The sequence below is a fragment of the Trachymyrmex septentrionalis genome, unplaced genomic scaffold, assembly GCF_001594115.1.
Source record: "Trachymyrmex septentrionalis isolate Tsep2-gDNA-1 unplaced genomic scaffold, Tsep1.0 scaffold98, whole genome shotgun sequence".
Lineage (NCBI taxonomy): Eukaryota > Metazoa > Arthropoda > Insecta > Hymenoptera > Formicidae > Trachymyrmex > Trachymyrmex septentrionalis.
The window spans coordinates 391,264-413,901 of NW_017306171.1; the positions used below are offsets into that span (position 1 = coordinate 391,264).

Consider the following 22,638-nt stretch of genomic DNA (forward strand, 5'->3'; position numbering starts at 1 on the left):
GACGAAAAAGGTGTCATCTGAGTAGGAGGCAGACTGAGGCGTGTGGATTTGCCAACTAATCAAAAGCATTCAGTTATACTACCCAAGGCATCATATTACAGAGATTATATTGAGACACGAACATATAAAATTACAGCATTGCGGGCAGCAACAACTATTAGCGGTTGTCCGAACTCGCTATTGGCCACATTCCGGTACGATACGAGACTAGAAAGGTTGTAAGAAGTTGCATACCATGCTTCCATTATCGTCCGAATACTCCAGATGTGTTGATGGCAGACCTTTCAGAAGCTAGGATTATCATTGACAGCTGACCATTCGTAAGTTGTGGCATAGACTACGCCGGCCTTTTCAATCTTCAAGATGGTAAGAGAAGGGGCAACATCCCTATTAGCAAAATATATATAGCAGTGTTCGTATGCTTTAAAACAAAAGCAGTGCTCTTTGAATTGGTGAGCCTAATTGATGAACCTAATCACAGAAGCTTTTATGGCAACCTTTCGACGATTCAGCACAAGAAAAGGCACGTGTGCATATGTCTACTCAAATAACGGCACTAATCTTGTCGGTGTTGTCTATGAATTAAAGGATATTTATGTCTTTCTGCAGAAGAAAGAACAATATTTCAAAGAATAGCTGGCTATTCAGAACATCAGTTGGCATTTCATTCCCCCACGTTCACCGCATTTTGGTGGCTTATGAGAAGTCGCACTCAAGAGTAAAAATATACCTTAAAATTATTATGACGGATTTGCTCTACACTTCCAAGAAGTACTACACGTTGGTGATTGAGATAGAAGGCATAATCAACAGTAGAGCCAGTGACAGCTTTATCGTCAGACCCAAGTGATCTTCAACCTCTGACGTCAGCTCATTTTATCATTGGACAAGAGTTGCGGAGGCCTGGCCAGTAGAATTATCTAGATATTCTGGATAACCATCTGTCTAGATGGCAACATATACAAAAACTACACTAACATTTTTAGCAATGATGGCAAGAGAATACTTGCAGCAGCTACAACACCGGATCCGAAGGAGGGCAGGTTAAAATACGAGATTTGGTTCTACTAGTCAAGAATAACTTATCCTCGATGCAGTGAAAGCTCGATCGTGTCGAGCATTTACACCCAGGAAATGTAAGAATTACTCGAGTGGTAACTCTACGTACTATGGTGTATATATATATATATATATATATATATATAAATATTAAAGTAAATATACATATATAGATATATAAACTTATCTTAATATTAATGTATTCACTTTCTCCTATCCCTCCTTCTAACCTCAGCGGCATTATGTTACATCGCGCGCAACCGTATCATAATATTACTGCGATAGATTTAATATCTTTCGGTCTAATCAATTGCGGAAAATAGTCCGTACCAGAAATAATTAGGAAGCTGTGAAGGAAATACGTTAAGTATAAATAGTAAGTATAGCATAAATAAATGTCTAAAATAAAAATATTTCTGTGTCTGCAATTAATCGTTTCTTCTTTGCGGCATCATGTTACGCGCGCGTCATCACGCTCGACACCATTGCGCGCGATCGTACCATTGCGCAGTGCGAATAATTATAAGATAAAATAAGATAAAATAAAATAAATAAAATTAATATGCGCGCTCCATGAGTGTCCGTTTCATACCGTCGTTGGCTGCTCGAGATAGCGTTGAACGAATACAGTCCAGTACGCATTAATATGACACTAGCTATTATAATAAGAGCTTTTTACAATAATAATGTAATAATAATAATAATAATAATAATAATAATAATAATAACAGTAATAGTAATAGTGACTTTGTTAAACTTTCGAATTCAATCAAATATTTTTGATAATATATACACAAATGTACCTCTGGCAATTAAAATCAAAGTATGAACAAAAAAATTATTATTTTCGTAAAATATCATTCATTTTGTAGTGTCTGTTGTGTTCAATGTTAACATGAATAAAATATTGATAAAACATTGCGTCTTATTGATCTAGGCGGAAAATAGATATGCTGACGCATGGTTTGCGTATGTTGTTGATATAAATAATCTATTACTATAATAAGACATTGCGTCTAATTATTGCAATTACATAGTAAATATAATTGATTACTATCAGTTGCTGTGTGTAGTAGTGCTGCATGCAACAATGAAAGTTTCACACGTCAGTTTCACTATCAATTAAAATGGAAATATTATGCACAAACTATGATGCTTCTCATCGATCGAAGATATTATTATTTGATTATTTATGTTGCATTTATTCAATAATTTTTATTTCATAACTTATTTGACTATTAATAATGCATTTATTTAATAAATTTTTTTTTTTTTTCAGTTTCCGTTTAAGTGTTTCCAATGTAAAATGAGCAATTTTAAGAATCTTTATTTTAGACCGCATATGTGAGAAACACAATCAATGCTAGAAATTAAGGAACATTCCAACAGCCCACGTACATCCTTGCATTCTATCGTACGTACGTGGTGCTTCAGCTTCTAATACTAAACAAAGAAATCTTTCACAAGAAATATATATTAATCGAACGGAATCTGGACATCGAATTCTTGGAGGACGAGGGCGTATATTAGAATTACTACGAAGTATGAGTAAGGAAAGAGTTAACGAGGGAAATTCTAATCAAGCACTACAAGTATCTCATGATCAAAGTGAGATTTTTGAGGATTGAAGTAGGTGAATATTAATTATTATTATTTATGCGCATGAGAAAAACATGAAAGAAGATATGAAATGATAATTGTATTACATAAATTTTATTTTTTAATTTATAGCAAATATGCATACGTACACTGTGTAAATATAAATGAGAAGTATGCGCAACATTTGTATATTAATAGTAACATCGTTTCTACAAGAAATTTGCCGAAATAAAAATGTTTCTTTGTAATTAATATATTATTATATATATTTATTAATGATATTACATAATAAATTCTCTCTTACATATTTATAAAATTTATTTTCTTCTCCATTGTATACAACAGAATATACATGTTTAATACAAAATTTTTTTAGATAATTTTATTATTGTATATGCAATCTAACGAAACAGTAATTTTAAACTTATTGTTAATATTTTTGTTACAATATAAAATATCAGTCATGTTGAATTTTATTTTATTATTTTATTTTCATATTTGTTAATATATTTTCGTATTTATTATTAAAATATAATAATTTTTTAATTATTATCTTTAATTTTACAATGTTTTCTACAATGTTTTTTACAATAAACATATAAATTATTGCAATATTTACGGTTCATACTGATCACAAAGATAATGCTCATGAAAAAAATGTGTTATGCAGAGAAATTTTTTGCACCATGCGCAAATAATTACAGTTATTTCACCACAAATAATGTTGCTTTCGAATGTTTTTTAAAGCAAAAATCAATCAGTGTTTTAAATTCTACTCGCCCATGTTCCAAATATTCACTTTTGTATCAAGCATATTTAAACAAATTAGTACATCAATGAAAACTGATCAAGCGTATTTAAACAAATTAGTATATCGATGAAAACTGATTGTGCGTTAATGATTGTAATTTTAAAATAGCGTTACTAGAATAAAGTTTTATATCAAGATTTAAAAGCATGATTACATCTAAAAAATGCTTGATGAAATTCTTCCACAAACGGAATCCAAAAATATCTAACGGTTGTATTTTTTCTGTTGTTCCAGCCGGTATAGTTAATAGAACAATATCTTTTGCAGTATCTGGTCTATTTTTTTAAATCATATCTGGACAATGATCAATCCACGAATCTAACAGTAAAACTGAATTTGGTCCAATATTTGGAAAATATATAAGGTGTAGTAAAAAGAAATCTATTATTTTTATATTAAATTGAAGGCTTTATTTAGCATAGTTAGAATGATCCGATTTAGGTCAAATATGCACCGTTTTGTTCGATAACTTGTTGCCATTTTGAAGGTAATTTCATTATGCCTCTCTCATAGAAACCCTCGTCCCTATTGGCAAAAAACTGGGACAGTCGATTTTCACAAGCTTCTCTTGGGGCGAATTTTTCACCAGCAAAATCATTCGCCATAGACAGGAACAGGTGGTAATCACTTGGTGCCAGGTCCGGACTATAAGGTGGATGCATAAGAACCTCCCAACCAAGCTCCCGGACCTTCTAGCGAATCACTATCGATGTGTGTGGCCTGGTATTGTCTTGATGGAACACAATTCCTCTCCTATTGGCCAAAGCTGGCCGCTTCTGGGCGATTGCTTCTTTCAGACGGTCCAATTGTTGACAGTACAGGTCCGAATTAAGAGTTTGGCTGTAGGGGAGCAGCTCATAGTAGATGATTCCCTGCCAATCCCACCAAACACACAGCAAAACCTTCCTGATCGTCAATCCTGGCTTGGCCACCGTTTGCGCCGGCTCATCGCGATTCGACCACGACCGTTTTCGCTTGACGTTGTCGTAAGTGACCCACTTTTCATCACCAGTAACCATTCGCTTCAGAAATGGGTCGATTTTGTTGCGATTCAGCAGCGATTCGCAGATGGAAATTCGGTCCATGAGGTTTTTTTGCGTTAACTCGTGTGGCACCCATACATCGAGCTTCTTTTTGTATCCAGCCTTATTTAAATGGTTCCAAACGGTTTTTTGTGCAATGTTTAGCTCCTGGGCAATCGAAACAGTGCTTACATGACGGTCGGACTCGACGATTTCCATTATTTTATCGACATTTTCGACAATTGGCCTTCCAGAGCGTGGTGCATTTTTGACATCAAAATTACCGGAACGGAATCGACGAAATCAAAAATGCGCGATATTGACAGTATCAGGACCATAAACACTATTCACATTTTCAGCCGCCTGGATTGCGTTTTCGCCTTTATCGAAGAAAAACTATAAAATATGGCGTATTTTCTCATTGTTGGTGTTCATCTTTGACACGCGCTCAAACAATACTGACTCAAGCAATCACAAAACTGTCTGAGAAGTTTTTTTAGTACGAAATCTTATCTTTCTAACGCCATTTGGCGAAACCCGATTGCACAACGCGAGATACAGATTACTAAAGCCATCTATTGTAAAAATAATAGATTTCTTTTTACTACACCTAATACTTCCCTTACCCAAGTTTCAAAATGATTAGATGTTAGTTTATCAGATTTTGACGTTATAATAACAAAAATATTATTTGCGGTAAATCGTTTCTTGTTTTTATTGCAACCTAGGACCTAATGTGCCACTAGGTTCTTTTAACACTATAAGAAGTGGAGATAATAATCTATTATACCATCGGCTGGAATAACAGGTTGTATAACTGCGCAAAATCGCAGATATTGACTGTGCTACACACTCTATTTTTTTACACCTTTTTCTGCCAATGTACGACCAGCATGTAATTTTAATTGAATTGAACCACTTTAGTTCGAATTATATACATTTTCAATTCCATAATGGTTAATATAATATTTGACATTTTCAATAAACCTATTACTGTCTGCTTGTAAAGCTTTCTTTGACATTAAAGCTTTTTTAGTTATAAATTATAACTTTTCTAGATACAATTTGATGCGCGAGCTTAAATCTTCTAATCCATTCGTGTGATGCTTTAAAACCTAATAAGTTTTCTTGTTGCGCTTGCAAAGCCCATCGTGTAATATCAATATCATGGATTATTGCCTCTCTATGAAATGCTTCAATAAATTTATCTAACGTATATGCTGAAATTCGTCCCAACTTTTCTAATCTACTACCACCTACATTTATTTGCTTTTCCCATCGTTGCAATTGTTCTGCTAATATTACTTTCCGAAACCTTGATTTTACAGATTCAATTGTTCTTGGCTTTAACTTACCACACACACACACTTCTCCAGTATTCAACTGCTCCTCTTTTATATTCTATTGAAATATTGTCGATGTCACAAATCATTTGCTTCGCATTGCATAATTTTCTTCTTCATCTATGAGTTCTATTTCTTGTGCTTTTTGTACATTATACGAGTTTAAAAAATCCAACGATTCTTCTTTTTCGATTTTATAGTAGTTTTCGTACATTTCTTTTAACATCTTTTCTATTTTTCTTTTCATCGTAACTTCTTCTAATGTTATAGGACTTTCTGAGAAGTCCGAGGTAGTAAATACAGCAGGCAGCAGTACGTTTTATGAATTAAACCGTATTATTTCCTAAAATTTATAAATATTATTTACATGTTTATTTCCAATATAATAATTATTAAAAGAAAGGAAGAAAAAGAAAAAAAAGTTTTTATTGTCTATTTCATAATAAATTTGATACCTTTTTATTGGTTATTTCTCAAAAAAAAAAACATTAAATAAGGGAAAAAACAATCTACATTATGATCTTTTTACATTTTTTGAGAACACACTTGAAAGGAAACTAAAAAAAAAACAAAATTTAATAAATATTATAAATGCATTATTAATAGTCAAATAAGTTATGAAATAAAAATTATTGAATAATGCAACATAAATAATCAAATAATAATATCTTCGATCGATGAGAAGCATCATAGTTTGTGCATAATATTTCCATTTTAATTGATAGTGAAACTGACGTGTGAAACTGTTGCATACAGCACTACTACACACAGCAACTGATAGTAATCAATTATATTTACTATGTATTATATTTACTAATTACAATAATTAGACGCAATGTCTTATTATAATAATAGATTATTTATATTAACAACATACGCAAACCATGCGTCAGCATATCTATTTTCCGCCTAGATCAATAAGACGCAATGTTTTGTCAATATTTTATTCATGTTAACATTGAACACAACGGACACTACAAAATGAATGATATTTTACGAAAATAATAATTTTTTTGTTCATACTTTGATTTTAATTGCCAGAGGTACATTTGTGTATATATTATCAAAAATATTTGATTGAATTCGAAAGTTTAACAAAGTCACTATTACTATTACTGTTATTATTATTATTATTATTATTATTATTATTATTACATTATTATTGTAAAAAGCTCTTATTATAATAGCTAGTGTCATATTAATGCGTACTGGACTGTATTCGTTCAACGCTATCTCGAGCAGCCAACGACGGTATGAAACGGATACTCATGGAGTGCGCATATAGAGGTGTTTCTCATTCATATTCTAAAAATGCATTTTCGAAATATAACTTTATTACAAGTCGTTGTTTTTAGTATAAAATGTTCTTCAATTTTTGTTATTTAAAAAATTAAAAAATTTTTGAAATTTAGGGGTTAGGGAGGGAGATATGCAATAAACAAATAAATAAATATTTTTTTCTTTATTATAATTATAAAGTACTTGCAATCATTTAATTTTTATTTAAAATATTGTATTTTTTTCTATATTTTATTGTTTCAACGATATTCAATTTGAAAGAAAAAAATCAATTTTTTTCAAGGGAGGATTTCACCACTTTAATATGCGACTCAGCACGTATAAAAAATTACGTGCCTCCTATTTTTGTCTATAAAACAACGAATTAAAAGCTCATTTAAATAGGAGAAATTCACTTGGTATGTTCCCTTGTAAGAACTTTAGTATTATTTGGTATTATAATCACTTTTTAGAGAAATTTATCATATTTAATTAGTCAAGTTAAAAACTATTAAGAATAAAATAATTAGTATTGTAAGTCAGTAATCAGCATTTTTATTGTCACTTATTGAAAGACTTCTCTCAAGGGGCGGAATGTAAAGACTTCAGTTTAAATTTAATTTGACAAATTAAATTTGGCGCCCATCAGTTCGTTAGTAATGCTTAGTTCGTACTGTTACTTTGACGCGAAAATCAGAGATGACGCTGCGGCGCACGTCCATATTGTGCGAGAGCGCGTCTGTTGTCGTTAGTTACGTTGACCATTATATCGAAAGATTGACGTACCTTGTGTATCAAAAAAGCATTTAAGCATTTTAAGCAGAAAAAGTGTTTTTCCATAGAAACCTACACAATACAAAACGCTAGAATTAGAGAGTAATATTTTATCTAATATTAATATAAATGTTCCGATTTATTATCGTTATGTAGGCGACATTTTACTTGCGTTGCCAGAAAATCAGATTCATTCGATACTCAAGGTGTTTAACTCCTATCATGAGAGATTAAAATTTACGGTAAAGCACAATGTTGATACTCTATATACTTTCTTGGTGCGTATTACAAATTAAACTAACCAAGACTCCTTATAAATCAAAGAATTGGAAAGGATACGAACAGTAGGAATCAAGCGCAGAAGACATCGCGCAAATATAATAATATATCTATGAAGTGTGAAATTCTTTTTTATTCACTAAAACGTGTTTAAAGGTTTTGGCGCACTTTTGAGCCCTCCTCAGAGATAACACAAATTAACATAAATAAACTGTGAATAAAAATTATCCTATCATGGTGAACTCCCCCATCTCGAGAATTTAAATACCACAACTAAACGCCAAAAAAAATGAAAGGAAAAAAAAAGAAAAATGAACGGAAAAAAGGAAATAATGGAAATATAGAGAATATAGAGAATATGAAAAACTCATTTATCAAAAACCTTAAGATTATAATTAATTATCCCGAAAATAAGAAGTTCACCCTGATCACAAATCACGAACTATACTGCAAACATTACTATGAATTATTCAAAAACCGGTTCTCGATATTTTGGCCAGTCAGTGTCAGACACAGTGAGTCACTTTTAATTTTAGCGAATATTATTGAAGCTTACAAATGAAAAATTTCGCATTGAAACGTTAATCAATTCCATGAAAATGAAAGTTGGAAAGTAATCAAAAATCACGCCAGAAAGACTCATTTCTGTATACGAACGACACTGACTGACTAGACGTGACAATAATCCAAGCTTGTCTATGATCGGGAAGTAGGGAGCTTGGCGAAGCCCTTCCATATCCGTCTGCAAGTTGAGTTCACGCATCTGTCTCCTGATGAATATCATCTCCGAAATCAATCCCTTCCTGTAATGAAACTCCTCGTCCAATATTGTAACGTTGTCCCAATCGAAATCATGGCCTTTTTGTAACCGATGCTTCATTATAACATTATGAGTAGAGTTGTTCCATGTGATGTGGTTCTTATGCTCCGTGATTCTTGACTTTAGCTGTCTACACGTCTGTCCCACATAACTTGCATCGCAACTCTTACACGAGATCTTATAAACAACATTCGACTTCTTGTGACGCGGTAAAGGATCCTTATGTACCTTAATGAATTCTCGCAATTTATTAGTACTATAGAACGATACCCTCATACGCTTGCTATTCAATCTGCTAAACTTTTCAGTAATACCACGAACGAAAGGAACAGTGAACCACGAAGGCTGCATTGCTTCTACCCTATTATCATTAACAACACTCTTCTTATTTCTAGCCGTAATAATTTTCTTCAAACAATTGTTAATATTCTAAAATATAAAGTTCAATGGATAATCATCCTCTAACATACTTTAATATCGAAACACAAATTATCAAGATGAAATTTAGGATTCGAAAGCAAAACTATCCTATCAATTAGTCCCGCGATTGTACCTATTTTTTGAAAACCAGGATGCTGTAATCAAAAATTCAAATATCTACTCGAAAAAGTCGGCTCGTGGTACCAATTGAACTGTATCAACCCATTATCTCTAATTACTGTAACATCCAAAAAATTCAATCTATCATTCCCTACTTCTATAGTGAACTGAAGCCTAGAATGCTGATGAATTAAAAATATCAACAATAGAACTAACCGAAGACGCAGGTGCAATAATATGTCGTCAACAAACCTATAGTACGAGGGCAAGTCAATAAGTTCTTAGAAAATCTGTCAGAGAACACTTGCAATGTCATATCACATTACTTTTTAACAAGTAGCATCTTTCAGCTGATTACATTCAAATTTTGAGCGGAATTCATCGCGTGGTTTCATTTCTGTAGACGATTAGCGAACAACCTTGTATATTTTGCAAAATGTAAAAAAACGAATTTCGTGCAATGATCAAGCATCTACATATGAAAGGTTTAACGCCGAAAGAAATCAAAGCCGAGTTGAATAATGTTCATAGCACATCTACACCAGCGTTTGCGAATGTATACAATTGGGTGAATGAATTTTAACGTGGTCGTACATCCACATGTGATGCATCTCGTTCGGGATGTTCAATTGAGGCTGCTACGCCAGAAATCATCGATAAAGTCCATGATATTGTTTTGACTGATCGACGAGTGAAAGTGCGCCAGTGACATTAACTGAAATTCATTACTCAAATGTCTACCATCAAGTTGCTTAACAAGTTTAAAATTATTTTCGATATGACTATCTGCCTTAGGAATTGTTTTTATGATAATATTATAAAGAAACACTGCTAACGAATACAAAGAGCTATTTATCGATTATATGCGTCCACCTCGATATTCTTTTTTTTCCAACTTATCTATTCCGCATATTATGAATATATTAGACCTAAATGTTTTGTGAATATCTTGAAGTTAAAATTGAATGACTTACTTACAGGAACAATACGATGGAAAGTCAATAAGTTTGTAGAAAAACATAGTAAAATACATTTTTTCTGATCGATTCATTTTTATTTCTCAACATAGTCTTCTTTCAGCTCGATACACTTGATCCAACAATTCTCCAACTTTTTCAAGCCGAATAATATTTGTCCAACCCTTTGTTGGGTTAACCTTTTATTTGTTCTCAAAATCCGCAAAAAAAGTATTCGTGCTCATTTCGTTCATGTAAAAAAAATTTGTTTGTGGAGAACTGAGTATGCTGTCAGGCAGATCCCCCCCCCCCCCTCCTTTTCCACGTGTTAATAACAATCAATTTGGAAAATAAAATATACAAGATTTATATACAAAGTGCTATTTATGCGCTTTCATATTCTCATTGTTTCAATTTTTGTACTGTGTCCCTTAAGGCTGTTCCCTCTTGCATCAAACAATCATAATCATTTAACTATGCAAAATATGTCTTTGATCTATGCGCTAATATTTACAAGCAATTTTGATTTTTGCGCTAAAACTCGTAAGAGACTTCCCTCTTGGAGCAAACAGACACATTAATCCCTAAATCATTTAATGCAAATTATGCTATCCAAGCAATTGGAAATAGTAACGCATAAATCGAAGATATATTATACTTTACATAATATTATAATAGAATAGCGTAATTTTGCAATTTTAAACGACTTAGGAAAGAATAAGTCTCTTTGCTCAAAAAAGAGAAGTTCCTTAAGGGTTGCAGTGCAAACATTGAAATTGTTTAGGAATAATAGCGCATAAATTGAAGATATATTTTGTATAGTTAAATAGCGTAATTTTGCAATTTTAAACGATTTAAGTATGAATATATCTGTTTGCTCCAAGAGGGAAATGCCCTAAGTGTTGCAGCGCAAAAATTGAAACTATGTGAACATGAAAGCGCATAAATAGCGCATAAATTCTGTGTATTTGACTTTCCAAATTGGTTGTTATTAATACTGACTGACGGCCTACTCAAATCCCACAAAAAATTTTTTTTTTAGCTAAATGAAATGTTTTAGTAGTAATAACACGAATCAACGTATGTGGATTTACGTGAAAATGAGTCAATACCGTAAAATTATTATTATTATTCATAATTATACGATTTTGATTAGAACGTTTTCCATCAGAAAATTTTCCAGTTTTTGGCAAACACAGTACAGTATTTTTAAAAGTTTTCTCCCATGGATGATTTCTATTTGAATATCGTTGTATGTATAATAGAAGAATGTAGCTTCATGAGAATTACACTTGCATTCACCAGATATCAACAGAATGTTAACTTTTTCCGATCAACGATTCATTGCTGTTTGGACAATTAATATCTATCCACTTCGGAAGAAGGCTCACAGAATACTCATAATGGATATTATTTGCTAGCAATACGCTATCTAGTGCCTAATGTGTTTATATGATATGATAATTCAATACCAAGTATACCACTTTAATAGATTATCCACTGATTTAGAGAGTGTGTTTATCACATATAGCCAGCAGCGTCACGTCATATTTACATCAGTTTTTGTTAGTCGTGACGTTAATTATCCTTTCATAATCAAAAATGACGGAAATGAATTACAATCTATAGATGTCATAATAAAACGTGAAATTGACGTTATAAGAAGATATAAAAATGACTTGTCAAGGTGCCGTTTCATATCGCTGTATGCGCATATTTGCGTATCGAAGATCCGACTGATCGCTAACGTTTCAATCGAGAATTCATTAAGGTAGATCTTTAACAAAGTGCCGACAATTTGGAATGCCTCACCAAGGCCCACACAAAATTACAAATATCTGTACAAAATATTAAGACTACGTGTATGCCTTAATGAAATAATATAAAGCATACAATATTGTAAAAATAGTGTAAAAATAGTATGCAAAAATAAAATAAAAAAGTTTATTTCTTGTTCAATTTGTACTTATGACGTTTTGGCAACATTGCATCGTCTTTCTTTTCTCCTTTTCCTTTATTCGCTCTTTTCGACTCATGGTTAACTTTCACGGTTTTTTGCTATTCCGCGTGGCAAAGAATAAAAACGTGAATTATAATGTATGTAACAAGCGAGGATTTTATAAAGAAAAATTTATAAAAAAGAAGATTAAGGAGAAAAGGAAGAAATTGTTCAAATTGGCAATGAAATCAAGAACTGCATCTTTACAAAACAAAAATTAGGTGAAGTTATATTTACTTTCTGAGGTTAAATTTACAAATTTATGCATGTAAATATAACAATTAATAAGTTAATTATAAGTATAAATTCTTTTTTTATCAAGTATCTTCTAGCCATGTTGTCAGATTTATCTGTCACATATCGCCATTTCGTTTTACTCGATATTTTGCGACTTCAATATTAAATATTTTTCTAGAATAGCCGATGACCTATTACTTTTTTGTGTCCTGGGCACAAAAAATAAATTTCTTGTTTTAAAAACAAGAAATTTATTTTTAAGCAGAGAGTTTTTGTTTTTAAAGAAAAAAATCTATTTTAATAGAACAAAAAATAAAAATTATAGAAATAGAATTTCCTGCTTTATTAAAATAGATTTCCTTCTTTAAAAACAATAATTGTCATCTTTAAAATAGATTTCCTGCAAAAAATTTTTGTTTTTTTAAAGCAGGAAATTTTTGTTTTTAAAGTGTACCATTCTTTAAAAAAATTGTGTAGCTTATAACTTTTCAATGAGTAACGAGCGACGGAAAAGGTCAGTGACTTTGACCTCCTTGAGGGTCAAGATTAAGATCAAGGTCACTCTGAGGTCATTTGGAATGGGCTGTGTAAAGATAGACATTTATCCTTTATTTTATATAAAAACGCATATATATTGTAACCGTGCTCGCGAGCGACGGCATAATTTTGTCATGTGCTCTTTGATCTTCTCTCACTTAAAAATATCCTTGCAGTAGTCGAAAAACAGATGGATATTCCACAAATATCAGAGTTTCTCGCTAAATAAGTTGAGTACCAGGCGGGTTGGGAGAGAGCGTGCTACTCTTTCGATAATCTTCTTTAATGTTTATTCGCAATTAATTCGCGATGACAGGAGTGGGTCGTTAAAGGTAGGAAAATTGTCGAAGGGCGAGAGAGATAGATTGCAAGAATCACACACAAAGTAATAAAGAAATAAAGAACAATTATACTTAATGACTCGCGTGACAATATTCGGAGCTTTGTTCCCTCCGCAGAACTCAGTATAATCTGTATTTACGGATGACATTAGCTTACTTCTAATGCCGAGCTACAACCGTATTTTATACTATGAGATTTTGTTTCTTTCCGCGACCTTCGGAGGTGACGACAACTAATTATTCACAAGATCTCTCGACAGTATGCAAGTATCCGAAATAATCCACTTTACCCGGGAGGGGTAACGAAGCGAAGCCGAACGTTAACTCGAAACCGCGGCACGATCACAATAATTGGTTCGGCATGGCGCGAACGATACAAGACGAAACGAAAGCCCAAAATGACTCGACTGTGGCAAGAGAGACGAACGCGACTCGGCAACTAATAATTCTTCTAATAACAGTTTGGGAGGATGGCATATGACTCACAATTTTACGTACTGAGATAGCGGCCATTGAACCGGTCGCTTACCGCCACTTGAGTTTTTTACGTACGATCCATCCAAAGCTACGAATCCGGATCACCAGCTCTACAGCAACGGCAACGCTCGTCTTACCCTCTGGTATAGGATCTCTCCATTATTCTCCACGAAGACTCTTCACATAGCAGTGATACTCTGTATTCTCGGCAGCGACTTTGCACGTCCTCTTACAATTTTTCGGCTCAGCCACAAAACGAGTGTAGCCCGGAAGCTCCTCGCAGATTCACGCAGGCCGTTCGCCCCAGCCCCACCCCCTCCCCTCATTGGCCGGATCCAGTATATAACCAGCCAGAAATCTGCAATATAGTTATTTGAGTTAACTCATTACAATACTTATGCTACGTTGCGGCAATTGAATCCGGCAAGGGTTCGTCCCAACTTTTGTTTTGAGTTTGCGTAGTCAGAGTGATTGCAGTAAGATTTTAGCCGTGACTATTGGTGCTAGCCAGAGGATTATAGTCATGCAATCTGCGAGAGTACGGTTCGTTTGGTAAGCGTTGTGGTAGCGTCTTTACTCACTCGAATCAAGAAACTATCTTCCGACGAAGACCAGATGATGTCCAGTTATTACAGAAGGAGTTCGAAGCATGCTTCTTCATACTGAAATCGAGACACATTGCAATATCATTCCATCGGCAGATGATCAAGCAGTTGCAATGTATTTGAAGAAATATATCCATTTCTTTAGATGAAATCCGCTCACCCTGAGAATTAATGAGTTGCTCTTGTTTGTTGCGGGCTGTTGACAGATTGTCACTCCCGGATAGAACATATAAATGTCTTGCACTGCAATCTCGGTACCTAGGAGGAAGCGAGAAAATTCGTTCTCAGCCAGTTATCGAAGAGTGCGTATAGCCAGATAAGACGCTCAAGCCAATTCATATGTCACGGTTTTTAAGTAATAAGAGGACACTTCTTCTTACTCTGTATTTTGTCAGAGTATAGATTAAGAACTTTCAATCCTTAGAATCGACCCAGATTTGGTGATACATTTTAGCGATGTCAGCGGTGAATACAAATTTGTGTATACGCCACCGTAGTAGAATATCAGTTAGCTCTGGTAGTAATTTAGGTCCCATCAGATGTTGATTGAAAGTGTGACCCAGCGGTTTTTTCGTATTGTGGTTCTTCTTCGGTGAAAATGGGAGTTGGCGATGACAACTCTTCTTATTTCCAGAAACGCGAGAATAGAGAGTTAGTTCTTCATTCTTTTTCATTAGAGTCAAATAGTTTTAGACGGAAGTGTAATCAGTTAATTGTTGTGTAGATCCGATCAAAATTCAACTCAGCGTGGTATTCTGCGCAACCGGAGCGTTCGATGGTCCTCGGCGTATGCCTTTAGCAATAATTCTATGATAAGAATCAACTCCAAGTAGCAAGGATTCTCATTAATGGATTTTCTAGAGTTTAATTGAGGATCTGCTAGTGATGCATCGGACAGGTGTGGCCATAAAGATGCATCGATTTGACATTCAGATCGATACACGATCATCTTGGGTAGCACTAAAGTTTGAATAGTTGTCGACATGTCCGAGGAAAAATAAGGTGTAATTTTGAGCGTGACTTGACCTCTAGCAACATCAGTAGTCCTGCCTTCTGTCCCCTAAATGCATATGTTTGATAATCGGCAAGGTAGATGCAATCTTTGTACGCATGATTTCGTGACCAGCGTCTATGAACAAAAATCGATTAATACTCGAATCAGAACGAACTCACTGGAATCTAGATGTACTCGGACAAGCGCTGTTGCAAGGAGGATTTTATATTTATCTCGGTTTACGTCTAGGCTTGTTGTCGTTGTATCCGCGATATGAGACGTGAGCCACTGTAATGGATCCATTTGCAAAGCTACACGAAACAATCTCAGCAGTTTTGGGAGTGACCATTGCCTCATGGAGAGTCGTGTGATGTTTGCTTAAGTATTTTTGGCAAAGCTTGCTAGATCGGCAATCTCGTGCTTGATGAGTACGTAGACAGTTCTAGCACAAAGACATAGCGGAAACAAGCTCTGCTTCGAACTCTTCGTCTTGTATGTCGGACAAAAAAGTAAAAAGTGAGATTGTTGACATAGAATGCACTTATCAGCACTGACAGATTTAGCTTAGATGACTCTTGATATCCTTAAAACTCTTCTTGTCTTCTTTGGATTTTGAGCCATTACTACTAGAGTGCATTGACCTTAGAGTGCTTTCAAAAGCGCTCGTGATCACAGATATGCTTGCAATAAAAGAGGGTGTTTTAATTGACGTTTCTAAAGCTTCTAGAGAAGCTTCCCAATCTCTGCGTGATTGAGAATCGAGTAGTTTTACTGTGATGTATACTAGCCAATCATCCTAGTGCTGTACCGGCTTCTTTAAAGTTTTTAATGCTTGCATTGCTTTCACTGTACAACTTAATAACTCGTCTATCTCAGCAGCTGATTCGTTCTTTATTGACAGTCGAAAGCACAGCGATGCATAGCGTATGCATTAACCAACAGGTGCTCATATCTGTTTTTCAATAAAGCCCAGGCACGATCGAATTTGTCTCCAGTTATTGCAGTGTTATGTAACAATTGCGAAGTAGATTCAGTAGTACTGCTTTTTAAATAATGCAGTTTCTCGACTTTGTTTAGCGTTGAATTGTCAATTATCGGAGTTTGGAAAATAGAAAGTGCGTCCATTGTAAATAATCACCTAAAGAAATAGATACATTTATGCAAGACAGATATCGCTGTTGGGGCGCATCCTGCAGCGCAGGACTTGCAGCAGCGTGCAGATTGCGGCATATAAGCATCCTTGTATTTAAGCAATTTCGTCTTTTGCATGAGATCTCCTCTATCTTGGAAAAGTGATTTTCCATAAAGTACGGTAATGCTAATTCTTTTGCTTTGTAAACGTCAAGGATTTGTTCATGTTGTTCTTGAAATCGAGTCCAGTTTTTTCCAATGCCTTAAGGCAGTGCACTTCGTTATATTTGCTCTACCTAATTTCTTTAGATTTTCAATCGTGCGCCCGATGCGGGCGCCTGTCAGTTCCAGTTGCTTTATCACAAATGTTGAGGAGTATAGCGAAGGAATCCCGAAATAGAAGCACAGACAGTAACGATTCACTTATACATTCTCAAATAATCGAGATTTATTTATTTCTTTCACTCGGAAAGTCAACGTGTTTGTCGGAAATCTCTTTATTATGCTTTCGCGTCGATTTGATCTTACTCAATACACAGATGAAATGTTCAAAGAATAGCTTCTTAACGATTGAAGATAATAGCTTTCATCAGCGAAGTGTCAATAATATTACATACAAGCGTAATGAATCACACGAAAGAGAGCAGCAGTAATAGATTAATGTCTATGAAATTCAAAAGGTTCGCGAGTATCCGGCTCAAAGGATCGATAATAACTGTGTAAAAATCGCTGTTTTAGATTTAAGGTGAGATTTGCGCTTGCACTTCAATCATTTGTTACTTCTTTTAATAAGCACTTTAGTTTATACTCTTAAATTATTTACAACATAAAAGTTGAAAACAGGAAATAATACTTTCTTATTATAAAAGTATTTACATTTGAGTTTATCATAGTTTCGATAAAATTGGTCACAGTCCCATTAAGTTCTTGAGTAGCGTATTTTCCACATATCTTTTTTTTTATCTATTATATGTTCTTGTGTAAGTTTTTTTCAGTTTGATCGAATTATATGTAGGCTCCTTATCCATTAGTCATGCTATTTTAATGACATCCTATGATGCGATACCTGTGACTACATTATTCTAGCAATTTATCGTATAATCTTCTGTTTATAAATTATTTCGCACATTTTTTATAAGATGTGGACGATTATATTGTACATGCTGTTAGTTAAATATGCTGCTGTACTCAACAGAGTGATTCTTTGGTTTTATTTCAAGTAAAAAGTCCATATAAACATGTGTCCTAAACGGTTTAATTTCCGAAATATAGGTGAATGTTGGCAAAAGTTTGACGAAATGATAAATTGCGTTCAAGATATCTTCCTGCATAAATATGCCTTGCTTCACGTGAGTTACCATTCGTACAACCGTAAATAAAATAACAAAGTCAAAGTCAAAGCCTCCTAGATCACCAGACTTAAATCCTTTGAATTATTTCCTTTGAGAGTACCTGAAATCATTGATTTATACCACTCCAATTGAGAATGAGAATGATTTGAGGAATTGAATAGTTGCTTCATGCGAGACAACACTCCTGGTATCTTTGAGCGTGTACGTCAATCTTTGAGAAGAAGGCTTGATGGATGTATCATGCCGTAAGGTGGACATTTTCAACAATTCATCTAATTGTTTTATTTCATCACAAGAACTGTGTGTGTGTGTGTGTGTGTGTGTGTGTGTGTGTGAAGCCTATTTTTATTTTTCTGTATTTCTTTCGAATAAACAAATTATTACTACACGTATAAATTTTTTTATTTTGAAAACTAAGTCGTTTAGGATACATGTTTATATGGACTTTTTTACTTGAAATAAACCAAAGAATCGCTCTGTTGAGTATGGCAACATACTTAACTAACACCCTGTATAGTAAAACTGTATAGTAAAACTATTTCATTCATTGTTAAAAATTTTATGAAGTTTAATATACCTTTAAATTACACAGTTTGAATTTAATTTTATGACATTATATTAAAGGAAAATGCCCACGGTATAGGAAGATTTCTGTTTTAGAGATTAAACCTTTGATACCTATAAATTCGTTTGAGTGTGATGAAATTTATTGCTCAATACCAAATTTCACTTTTTTATTGACAAGGAAAGTTGGAAAAATCATGTTTAAAGTTTTATCGAAATAATGATGCGGTGGCGAGCCATACATATGCTTGAAAGAACAAATGTTTAAGTGGAATATCGAAACGCTCATTTAAATAGAGAGATAGAGAGAGAGAGGGGGGAGGGAGAGGGAGAGGAGAGGGAGAGGGAGAGGGAGAGAGAGGGGGAGAGGGAGAGAGAGGGGGAGAGGGAGAGGGAGAGAGAGAGGGAGAGAGAGAGAGAGAGAGGAAGAGGAGTAGCATTTATTATGCGCTCTGGAACAAGTTCCCTCAAGTGAAAAGACAACAGTACAGAATATAAGAAAATATATTGAAATAAGATTCGAAAATACTAGAAAAATACAAAGTAAAAGTAATAATAAGAATTAAATATAAAGAAAAAAAAATATCTAGTTTACGCGAGTGAGATGCACGCATGCGAAAAACTAGGAAAACCTCAGAGATGCACATATTAACTTTGATTATACATGCAGAAAAATGAAAACTAATGCAGAACTAACAAAAATATACAGACACTTCTAAGGCTTTGTGAGCAAATGCGCGTAGAGTCTCTACCTAAAGATATTAACGAAGCTCGAAGAGCGGACATCCTGCGGAAGACTGTTCCATAGATTGGCCGCAGTAGAGCGAAAAGATTTTTTATAATATTGAGTACGATACTGCGGCGGAATCAACAAAGTACCAGAGTCTGCTCTGCATCTCAGCACTCTAGTCCGTCGACACCTCAGCACGGTATGTAAAATTGGAGAGAAGAAGTCTAGACTGCCCAGTCCTCAAGATTCTGTACAGTAGGCAATAAACAAAGTATTTCCTCCTGACATTTATCCTTAACCAGTCTGTAATCGGACGTAATGTGGTCGTCCCATCTCACTCCATAGACATATCTAAGACATGAATTTATGGCCCTCCTCATCCTGATGTCTTGCTCCGTCATGTTTGTAAAGGCAGCACAAGAGTAGTCCAAGTGAGGGAGGACCAGAATAACAATGAGTCTAATCCTGAGAGACTCTGGCATTAAGTGTCTGCACAATTTCAATTGGTACAGTACTTTGATCCTCTTTGTCACGCCGCCAACTTGAGTATCCCATGACAAATTGTTGGATATAATAATTCCAAGATATTTAACCTTCTTGGCAAATTGAACCAGGATCTCTCAGGACCAACCATGATGCTTGGCAGTGTTTCGAGGTCAATGAAGCTGATATAACGTGTAGTGCCAACAATAGCTTGTGTTTTAGCCTCATTTAATACAAGTTGATTAGCAATAGCCCAGTAGACTATTAAAGCTATATCCTCATTTATCCCACTGATGGCTTCCACTGATGGCTAGCCTGCACGGCTCGTAATCCAAATTACTTATCAAGTCATCGCATAAAAATTATATTTGCATATGTTGAGCGTGCTCCCAAAATCAGATAGATATAAGCTGAAAAATGCAGGCCCCAGAACAGAGCCTTGTGGAACATCAGCAGTGATGTTAGTAGGGTTCGACACAGAACCGTTACCTAACTATCTATAATATGTCCTGCCTGTGAGATATGATGCAACCTATGTCAGCACCGAGTAAGAAAGGTGCAAACCTTTGAGCTTGTCAATTAAAATTTTATGTTGCATCCTATCAAATGCCTTCGAAAAATCGAACAAAACACAAACAGTGACCCTCCTTTGATCCGCAGCATGTCTAATATCAAACAAGCCGATGAGGCATGTCTGGGTGGAATGTGACCTCCTGTAGGCAGCCTGGCGCGAATCCAATAAATCGGACTTCTCCAAGAAAGAGTAAATTTGTTCACATGCAATTCTTTCCATTGGTTTAGACAATGCAGGAAGTACCGAAAATAGGCCTGTAAATCTTATTTTACTTACTTTATTTTTTATTTACTTTATTTCAATCTACCAATTTTTCCTTAAGTCTAACGCTATTATTATGATTATTTTCGGGCCCGAGCTGCCAGCGGCTCTTCCCCTCCACTCTCACTGCCTCCTTCGCTTCTCCCCCTCTCTTCTTTCGTACATCGTACGAAAAAACATTTTAAAGCAAAAGGGCTATTTTTGCTTCAACATTGAATAATTCGATGAAAAAAAATCGTACGGAGCTTCGTAAAAAAATAAATTAATAACAAAACTCAATCAACGGGCGAAGTAAGAGTCAACCACATTTTTTAATTTTTACATAAAATTATATATTGTATTAAACGCGATGAAACATCACGCCAAAAAATAATAAATAATAAAACTATAAACTAATACATTACAAGTAACAAGTTTCGGCTACCAGTTTGAGCCCTCTTCAGACATTAGTACAATAAAAAATAACAGAACAAATTCAATTGTCGCAAGTATTCGCATAATCCGAGTAATCACAGTTCGGGTGAGTCTCGATCTCGAAACATAATTTCCGTATGGTTGAACAGTCAAAAGTATTAAAATTGTCATTGTTGAAGTTCTAGTTAATAAAACGGATAAATTAAAAACAAAAAACGTAACGGACAAATACGTATAAATAAAATAATATAAAATACCTAAAGTTCAAACAAATTTCATAAAAATCATTTCATAAAAAACTCACCAGAAATCATGTGTAAGAAGTTTGAATTAATCTGTCCAAAAAGAACCAAAAAACTTTCGAAACGTGTACAGAGAGAAGGAACGCAGATATGTAAAACAGACATAATGTATCGATTATCATGTACGTTCAGTAGTGAGGATCAACACAGACTGAGAGAGGAGACGGGCTGTCCGTAACCGAAAGTCAAACTCTATTTATGATTGGAATGTACGCTTTGTGGAGGCCTTCGGTATCTGTCTGCAAATTGATACCATTCTTTTGTTTCCTGATATTAATCATCTCTGAAACTAAACGTCTCCGATAGCTGGGCTCTTCATCTAAGATTTCGACCTCCTCCCATTTAAATTCGTGGTCGAGTTGTCTTCTATGTTCCGTTATTACCGATCGTGCCGACGTGTTGTATTTAATATGATTGCGATGTTCTGCAATCCTTGTCTTTAGTTTTCTGCCTGTCTGTCCCACGTACGTAGCGTCACAATCATTGCAAGAGATTTTGTACACTACGTTGTTCTTTGATGTGTGTGGATGAACATCTTTGTGTACCTTAATGTATTTTTTGAGTTTGTTCGGACTACGGAAAGAAACCCTGATGTCGTTATTGTTGAACCGATTGAACTTTTCTGTGTGGCGCGGGATGAACGGAACCGTAAGCCAGGACACTGATTCCTTCGCTTCGTCCTTGTCATTCATACTGTTCTGTGTTATGTGTCTATTTCTATTCAAGTTTTTAATTCGTAGGTTGATTGTGTCAAATATAAATGATAATGGGTAGTCATTGTCTAATAAAATGTTAATGATAAGTGTCAAATTTTGTGTGTAAAACCGAAAGTCCGAAAGTAAAATTGTTCTGTCAACCAGCGAAAAAATCGTTCCTCTTTTTTGTGCAATGGGGTGGTTAGAATAAAAATTCAAAAACCTCCCTGAAAAGGTCGGCTTACGATACCAATCAACTCCAAACCCGTTTCCAATGATCGATATAGTCACATCCAGGAAATTAATTTCATCACCCCCAAATTCAGAAGTGAATTATAATCGTGGATGGAACGAGTTAAATTGTTCTACTATTGAGTCAATTCTTGATGGTTCCACCGCAGTACAAATATCATCCACGTATCTAAAATAAAATACTGCGTCCAAGTTCAACGACATCAAGG

The 22,638-nt window shown here is 34.6% G+C and overlaps 1 protein-coding gene across 1 annotated transcript; it reads right to left on the reverse strand.

Moving 5' to 3' along the window:
• Positions 1–21,334: 21,334 nt before the first annotated feature.
• Positions 21,335–22,196, reverse strand: LOC108756362. The gene is made up of 2 exons (XM_018500103.1): positions 21,485–22,196; positions 21,335–21,361 (listed from the first exon to the last, which is right to left on the reverse strand). The coding sequence occupies exon 1, from the start codon at positions 22,172–22,174 to the stop codon at positions 21,668–21,670; it is 507 nt and encodes a 168-aa protein (XP_018355605.1). The 5' UTR covers positions 22,175–22,196; the 3' UTR covers positions 21,335–21,361; positions 21,485–21,667.
• Between the last annotated feature and the right edge of the window lie 442 nt (positions 22,197–22,638).

Excerpts from the sequence above, each read along its gene's own strand:
- LOC108756362 (XM_018500103.1), bottom strand. The coding sequence starts at position 22,174 with ATGAATGACAAGGACGAAGCGAAGGAATCAGTGTCCTGGCTTACGGTT.